The 8953-nt window shown below is 39.8% G+C and overlaps 1 protein-coding gene across 1 annotated transcript; it reads right to left on the minus strand.

Moving 5' to 3' along the window:
• Nucleotides 1-324: 324 nt before the first annotated feature.
• On the minus strand, nucleotides 325-7719 carry LOC145353649 (hairy/enhancer-of-split related with YRPW motif protein 1-like). Its single transcript, XM_080204417.1, has 5 exons — nucleotides 7658-7719; nucleotides 7458-7524; nucleotides 7274-7357; nucleotides 3862-3943; nucleotides 325-875 (listed from the first exon to the last, which is right to left on the minus strand). The coding sequence occupies exons 1-5, from the start codon at nucleotides 7714-7716 to the stop codon at nucleotides 325-327; spliced, it is 843 nt and encodes a 280-aa protein (XP_080060543.1). The 5' UTR covers nucleotides 7717-7719.
• Nucleotides 7720-8953: the final 1234 nt, after the last annotated feature.

Here is an 8953-nt window from a genome sequence, read left to right on the forward strand (position 1 = left end):
AAAAAGGCTTTTCCGATCATTTATAGTAAATTACATACATTTGAAACTCATTATTGCAAATTTTTGTAATAATTAACGTTTCCCTGCAGTCAGCTGAGGCATTATTACAAGTCCTTAAAGTAAGCCAAAGATTGATGAGAATCGATCCCATGTAAGAACTGCTTTCCTTTGCACTGAGTTTATAATAATGAGGTTTGACCTTAGCAGAGCCATAGTTACCATATCATGGAGTGTGCATGGATTTGTGTGCATAACACAAACTTTAATATGATATATGGGAAATTTTGTCACTTGACCTTCCAGAACTATAAACGCACATTCAAATTAAAATGCCCCCACTTCGGTAGCCCAGAAGTGTTTTTCACTTTTTACAGCTGGTACTGGAGGTCGGGTTACAGCCGCTGGCAGGAGAGGAAGAGGATCAGTGGAGAATGGGATGTGTACGGCTGACAGAGGAGCAACTGGAAAGATTGATGATGGTACGTGTGTGGCATTTGTCAGAATGGGGACCATGCAGCCTAGGGGGGACAATTTATTGAACTGTTCGAGGTGGACACCGCTGACCACTGACTCTTTGTGATGACTCTGTTCTGCAGGAGGAAAGCTGCGCACAGGAGCTTCAACGCTGAAATGAGACAGAGAGGTCAGCGCGAGCTGGCGAGGGTATCCTGCACCCAGGAGCTGATGGCCACTCTCGACAGTCACGACTTCTTTCTGTGATGCACACGTGTTTAAATGTGACACCAGGCGAGCCTTCAAAGGGTCGGAATGATCTAATCCCTCTGTCACACTGAGATATCTGGCAACTTCAGATAAGCATTCCCGAAAACCCAGAATCCGATAATCTGTGGCAAACGCCGGAGTCTCAAAATAGCCTATTAATTCAAAACAGCAACATTAGAAACGGTGTAATTGCTGCAATAAAATCGATTACAGTGTGACGATACTCTAACTTTGCAATGAACTAAAAGGCAGAATGTTTTAAATCCACAACTGTCTGTGACAACTTGCTATACTGTACCCCATCGCTGATTCACAGATTTATTTAGAGAATAATACAGATCAATGCCAGGAGTTCTGATGAGCAGCTAAACTATAATTATCCTCAGGACCTCAAATTACAAAGCCATCCAATCACCCCAGATGGCTTTTGTGGGTATCAACTGAGGAGAAACCTAGGTTTGGGTGTAATGATCAGTTGCGATTATATAGCCTGCAGACACTTACTGTCAAGGTTCACTTATAAATGAAGTACTCGAGGGAGCCAGGGCATGTGTGGGATTCTATATCTGGGGTAACCAGAACCACACCCAGATTTGGATTATATTTTCTCAGCAGTCAAAGGAAAAAGACAAAACAAGTGATCTACCATGAATTACCCTGGAAACCACTGAGCCATATTCACAGCTTGTATGATTTTTCAATGTATTAAATTTATTTATCGCAAGTAGGCTTACATTAACACTGCAATGAAGTTAGTGAAAACCCTCTTATGGCCACACTCCAACACCTGTTTGGGTACACTGAGGGAAAATTTAGTATGGCCAATGCACCCAACCAGCACGTCTTGCAGACTGTGGGAGGAAACCGGAGCACCCGGAGGAAAGCCACGCAGGCACGAGGAGAACGTGTAGACTCTGCACAGACAGAGACCCAAGTTGAGAATCGAACCCGGGACTCTGGCACTGTGAGGCAGGAATCTACCACTGTGCCACTCCAATGAACAAGAGATGGAGACAAAATCACGGAACAGAAAGGATTAGTGTCTGATGCTGGAGTGAAAAACGAGCATGGCCTAAGGTGGTTAGGATACCAAGATTCAAAACTGAACTGGAGGAGGTGAAAGAATACTGTGGAGCACGGGGTAGTAGCAAGGGAAGTCCGAACCAGGGAGAAATAATGTCTGACGTACAGACCAGGAGTGGGAGGGACATAGCGCTGGGACTCGGGGGAGGGTTAATCACATAACAGCAGGAGTGATATGAGTAAGGCTGAAACAGCGTGAGATGCATGAATGAAGAAAATGTAATTGAGAAGCAGTCACGGCTGAGGCTGAGCACAGAGAATGGGGAATTGCCATGACAACGAGTTCCCATATAATTGTTCTTTTGTTGGATACTGATTGTTTTCTGTCTAATAAGAAAGTTGACTAGTGACAATACATTGTATTTACCCATTGAAAACCAATATATATCTTAAAATCTCACACGCACATATAGATACATTTCTAAAAATAGTTTTGTTAAATTTTGCTACCATTGCTATACAGTTAGCATTGGCAAAATATGAAGGCTTATTTTATGCTTGTTAAATCCAATAATGAATTTGGCTAACTGCTCATCATGAACATTATGTACATCACACAGAAATCGCCACACACAAGGAGACTATTCAGTCCATTGTGCCTTTGTCAATGTTAACTCTTCAACTACTGCTATCTGATCCAATCCCATCTTCTTGCCCTTCCCCCATATACTTTTCTTTTTTTCCCTTTTTAAATACTTACCCATTTTCCCTCTAAAAAAACATTAGTTTCCACTTCATTTACCACTCCTGTTAAAGCATTCCATGCTCCGGTACCACACTGTTTGAAACCATTTCTTTCAACTTTAATTTTCTAATGATAATCCTAAACCTTTTTGTGACTGATTTGCCAATCTATGGAAATAATCGTCCATGATTCAACTTTCATAACTCCGAAAAGATCTATTAGGTTCTCTTTAACTTTCCTGTTTGCATGAATAACAGTTCAGTTTTAAAGTTTTTGTTCATAACTAACCCCTCTCATTCTGTGTATCATTCAATTATTATTATTGAAACAAAAAAACCACTTGGAGACTTGGGCGGAGAAATGGCAAATGGAGTTTAATTCGGACAAATGTGAGGTAATGCATTTTGGAAGGTCCAATGCATATAGTAAATGGTAGAACCATTAAGAGTATTGATAGGAAACTGCGAGGCAATGGATAGATTGGATGTGGAGAGGATGTTTCCACCAGTCGGAAAAACAAGAACCAGAAAGCACAATCTCAGGCTAAAGGGACAATCCTTTTAAACAGAAATGAGGAGGAATCTGTGGAACTCTTTGCCACAGAAGGCTCTGAAGGCCAGGTCATCGAGTGTCTTTAAGACAGAGATAGGTTCTTGATTAAGAAGGGGATCAGGGTTATGGGGAGAAGGCAAGAGAATGAGGATGAGAAAAATATCAGACATAGGTTTAAGGTGCTTGGGAAAAAGTTTAGAGGAGAGGTGTGAGGCAAGTTTTTACACAGAGGGTGGTGAATTTCTGAAATGTGCTGCCCAGGGAGGTGGTGGGAGCAGGTACGACAGCGGCATTTTAGAAGCATCTAGACAAATACATGAATAGGAAGGGAATGGAAGGATACGGATTCCATAAGTGCATATGGTTTTAGTTCAGGCAGGCATCATGATTGATGCAGGCTTGGAAGGCCGAAAGGCCTGTTCCTATGCTGTATTGTTCTTTGTTCAAAGGTTTGGTGTACTCTTCCATAGTTACAATGGGGTGCTTGCATTTTGGTCATTTGTTGCATAATGTTTAACAAGTTGAAAAGCATGTTTATAATGAGTTTATGGAAGAGCAATGAATTCCATGATACTTTTAACTATATAGAAAAACTGTTCACATGAATCACAGGAGATTCCATGCCACCCTGTGCCCAAATTCTGCTATGCTAATAAACTTAGCATTGAAAATAATCTTTCCATGTCTATATATCACAAAGCTCTCCATTCTAAAGTCCATTTTCGAAGATTTTATAGCAGAGCAATTTTCCCAAAGTTTTTAAGGATGAGATTGAGCAGTGACTTAATTGCTAAAAAACTCCTCAAATTTATGCTCACCTTTTCTACCACTTGTATGTAACACTTTTAAATGATCAACTGTCATCTGCAGTATTTCAGCTTTTTCCAGTTTTGCTGATCCCTGTAAGGCAAGTCAACATCATTGAATCAGTAGAATCCATAAAGTGCAGAAGGAGGCCATTTGGTCCATCGAGTCCACGCCGACAACAATTCCCCCCCCCCACCCCCACCCCCACCAAGTCCTATCCCCATAATCCCACTCATTTACACTGCTAATACTTCTGACACTAAGGGGCAATTTAGTATGGCCAATCAACCTAACCGCACACCTTTGGACTGTGGGAAGAAACTGGAGCACCCAGAGGAAACCTATGCAGACACAGGGAGAATGTACAAACTCCACACAGTGACCCGAGGCTGGAATTGAACTCGGATCCCTACTGCTATCAGACAGCAGTGCTAACCACCATGTCACTGTGCTGCCCTAACGTTTGTTTGGCTGTTAGAGGAACCAGTATACCCATATTACCACTGTGCAATCAGATTTCTTTTTCTTCAATGTTTCCTCGCATAATTTAAAATTTGTCCTGTTCTTTCCCCCCAAAAAACAGGAGCAAAATCTGCATTGGGTGTTAAACTATGCGTACCTTGCATGAAGCTATCAGGATATTAAACTATCATTGTATCAGTTTGATGGCCACAGGGCATCATCAATAGATCTCCCTGTCTGAATATGAGCTGCCCTGTTAGGTGGGTGGAGGCTTGCCAATGGAGAAGGAAAAGCCTGGGGTGGGGGGGAGGGAGGTGCGGGGGTGGCGCAATCAACTGGCTCCACTCGGGATAGACTCAGGACTGATCTGTAGTGTACTCTGTAGCTGTTGAAAGGCATTCAAGTATCAGTGTAAATAAAAGAGTGACTGGTGATGGAAGACTGGCCTCAGAAAGATTATTACACTGGTGATGACAAGTCAAGCAAGTTTTTTCATCCCACTGGACCACCTTTTATTATTGAGACAAGTAATCCTCTGGTAAGAAACATGCCTCTTTTTGGGAAACTTGGAGGCCACAATGCAAGTATAGAAGACTGGGCCCAAGATGCGGAGCACATGCATTACTTTTTTTGGGACCAACAGTATTGAGGGGAATAGGGAGCAGGACCTGATCCTGTTGACGGCATGTGGGGTCCCAACCTGCCACTGACTCCAAAATCTTTAATGAATTTATGGACTTGGTTAAAAGCTATTATGATCTGCAACTTTCCATAATTCTCCAGTGATACCATTTTAACCCAGAGGAGCATATCCCTAGGGAATCTGTCACCAGACTTCTGACCAGGGTGCAAACATTGGCAGAGCAGTGTGAACTTGGGCCATCCCTGAATGACGTGTTGTGAGATAGACTGGTCTCCGGAATTAACGAGGTGATAATTACTGTTAGAATGCAATTTGGATCTAAAGAAGGCTAGCCATTGAGATATCTCTATCGTTGGTGAATGTTGAGAAAGGAGCTCAGGAGTTACAGGGAATGTCAGAGAGTAGAGTCCTCCAGTTGGATGGAGGGGGCCTCATGCAATGTCCATCCCTCAACTGAGTTTAATGCTTTGATAGTTTAACATACTGACAGTTTAATACAGGATACACTGCTAGTTTAATACACGGATAGTTTAATACACTAATAGTTTAATCAGTGTATTAAACTATCAGTGTATTAAACTATCAGTGTATTAAATTATCACGTATCCTGTATTAAACTATCAGTGTATCCTGTGTTAAATTAAATTAGCAGTGTATTAAATTATCAGTATTAAACTATCAGTGTATTAACTTATCAGTGTATCCTGTATTTAACTGTTAGTGTATTAAATTATCAGTGTATCCTATATTTAACTGTTAGTGTATTAAACAACTAGTGTATTAACCTATTAGTGTATCCTGTGTTAAACTATCAGTATATTAAACTATTGATGTATTAAACTATCAGTGTATTAAATGATTAGTGTGTCCTGTATTAACTAGTGGTGTATTAAACTATCAGTGAATCCTGTATTGAACTATCAGTGTATTAACTATCAATGTATTAAACTAGCAGTGTGTCCTGTATTAAGCTATCAGTATATTAAACTATCAGTATATTAAACTGTCAGTGTATTAAATTATCAATGTATTAAACTAGCAATGTGTCTTGCATTAAACTATCAGTGTGTTAAACAACTAGTATATTAAACTATCCGTGTATCCCGTATTAAACTATCAGTCTATTAAACTATGGTGTATTAAAATTTCAGTGTATTAAACTATCAGTGTATTAACTATCAACGTAGTAAACTAGCAGTGTATCCTGTATTAAACTATCAGTGCATTAAACAATTAGTGTATCCTGTATTAACGAGTGGTGTATTAAACCATCAGTGTATCCTGTATTAGTACTAGTATATTAAACTATCAGTGTATCCTGTATTAAACTATCAGTGTATCCTGTATTAAACTATCAGCGTATTAAACTATCAGCGTATTCTGTATTAACTAGCAGTGTACTAAACTGTCAGTGTATTAAACTATCAGTGTATCTTGTATTGAACTATAGTGTATTAAACTACTAGTGTATTAAACTAGCAGTGTATCCAGTATTAAACTATCAGTGTATTAAACTACTAGAGTATTAAACTAGCAGTGTATCCAGTATAAAACTATCAGTGTATTAAACTATCAGTGTACTCTGTATTGAACTATTAGTGTATCAAACTACTAGTGTTTTTAACTATCAGTATAGCCTATATTTAATTGTGTATTAATCTAGCATTGTATCCTGTATTAAACTATCATTGTATTAAACAATCAGCATATCCTGTATTAAACTATCAGTGTATTAAACTATCAGTGTACTCTGTATTGAACTATTAGTGTATTAAACTACTAATGTATTAAACTAGCAGTGTATTAAACTATCAGTGTATCCTGTATTAAACTATTAATGTATTAAACTACTAGTGTATTACACTACCAGTGAATCCGGTATTAAACTATCAGTGTAGGAAACTACTACTGTACTAAACTATGATGTATCCTGTATTAAACTGGAAGTGTATTTAACTATCAATATATCAAACTATCAGTGTATTAATCTATCACTGCATTCCTGTATTAAACTATCAAGTAAACTACTAGGGTATTAAACTATTAGTGTATCCTGTATTAAATTAGCAGTGAATTAAAATGTCAGTGTACTAAACTATCAGTGTATTAAACTATCGGTGTATTTAACTTTCAGCGTATCCTGTGTTTAATTCAATGTATTAAACTAGCATTGTATCCTGTATTAAACTATCATTGTATTAAACAATCAGCGTATCCTGTATTAAACTATCAGTGTATTAAACTATCGGTGTACTTAACGATCAGTGTATTAAACTATCGGTGTATAAATCTTATATAGGAAGTTTGATTCCTCCTACTTGTTTCTCGCAGGCACTGGGTACCAGTCGGCGAAGTTCCGACAAACTGTTATTAATCCGATCTCTGCGACGCTTCTCAACGATCTGCAATTAGAAAAGGTCAACTTCAGTCAATTTTCCAAATGCTCTGGAGAATGTGGCCAGAAAGCGTAAAGCGCGAGTTGCAGGAAAGAGGTAAACGTACTCCTCGTCTTTTCTTTCTTGCCTGGCTCTGGGAACAAGTCGATGGTGACACAGATTCTTTCATACTCCTGTTTAAAATAAGATTAAATAGTGTCAGGCCGATTGTTCAGTAAAGCAGCCAGTTTAATCCATATCTGTCACTAGCTATGGTGACATTTTAATAATCTAGATTGTAATTCAGGAAATGAAGGTTTAATTCACCTATGTTCCTCAGTGTCCAGTTCACTGTCGGAGGAGCTGAATTCCAAAGATCTCTTCATGCTTTTCGCAGCTCGCCTTCTTGTACAAAGCCCTTCTACTTTGAGAGACGTATTGGTTCGAACTCCGGGCAGCTTTCCCACGGTATCAGTTTGTCAGCTCGACAGCAGCTCTCAAACTCCCCTGAGACCGCTTTGATTGACAGCTCGCCCGGGCCCGGGTTTTGTTCCACTCAGGGCTGGTTGGCCGAACTGGACTTCCCTCTGCTGATGCACTGTATTAAACTATGGATGTATTTAACTATCAGTGTATCAAACTGGGGATCCACTGTCTGCACGGAATCGGCGCGATGGGTTGTAGAACTGCCCCCTCTCTCAAACTCAAACTGTGCTTGCACTCTGGCTGCGGTCAGCCACTTTAAGACAGAATCCCACTTGGACCCTTTATGATCAGACACACACTGATTTTACCATTGAGGGGAGCCCAGTCGAGATATTTAATAACTTGATGAGCTCTGGTGTCTCCCTCCATAGAATAGAATAGACTTTTTGATGATCGGGTGGACACTACTGTAAATGTGTATATTGCTGTACATGTAGAGAGATCAGCAATGTGTGAAACACCAAACCAAGAAGTAATCTCAGAGACACAGTACGTGTCTTCTTCACACCTGTTGCAGAAACCTGACACTCAACAGGAACCAACAGCCCAAACCAATTCAAGGATGAAATATTTTTAAAATCTTATTTAGAATTGTCCTTATCTTTGTAGAGTCTTGATGTAATATTTCAAAAGGATGATTGGGGAGGGGCAATAAATTTTAGCCTAGCCAGTGACACCCACATCCTATAAATGAGTTAAAGAAAATGCAGATTATTCACTGGAATGGAAATAGCAGCTAACAATCTCAAAAACCACATCAAACCTGGTCACTGTCTGTGTGGAGTTTGCACGTTCTCCCTATGTCTGCGTGGGTTTTTTCCAGGTGCTCCAGTTTCCTCCCACAGTCTGAAAGACATGCTGCTTAGGTGCATTGACCCAAACAGGCGCTGGAGTGTGGCGACTCGGGTAATTCCACAGTAACTTCCTTGCAGTGTCAATTGCAGTCTAAGTCTTACTTGTGACTAATAAATAAACTTTAGGTAGTTATCTGCTTTTGAGCAACATGGACTGACAGATGAGATCATCTTGCTCCCCTATATCACCTTCTGGGCAGTGAAAATGGAAACAAACCACTCACATCTGGCTGTTTTTAATACTGAGAGTGAATTATTGAGACAGCAAGTGCTCTGCTAAAAA

The sequence above is a fragment of the Carcharhinus amblyrhynchos genome, chromosome 16 (genome assembly GCF_965287045.1).
Source record: "Carcharhinus amblyrhynchos chromosome 16, sCarAmb.v2.hapA, whole genome shotgun sequence".
Classification (NCBI taxonomy): Eukaryota; Metazoa; Chordata; class Chondrichthyes; order Carcharhiniformes; family Carcharhinidae; genus Carcharhinus; species Carcharhinus amblyrhynchos.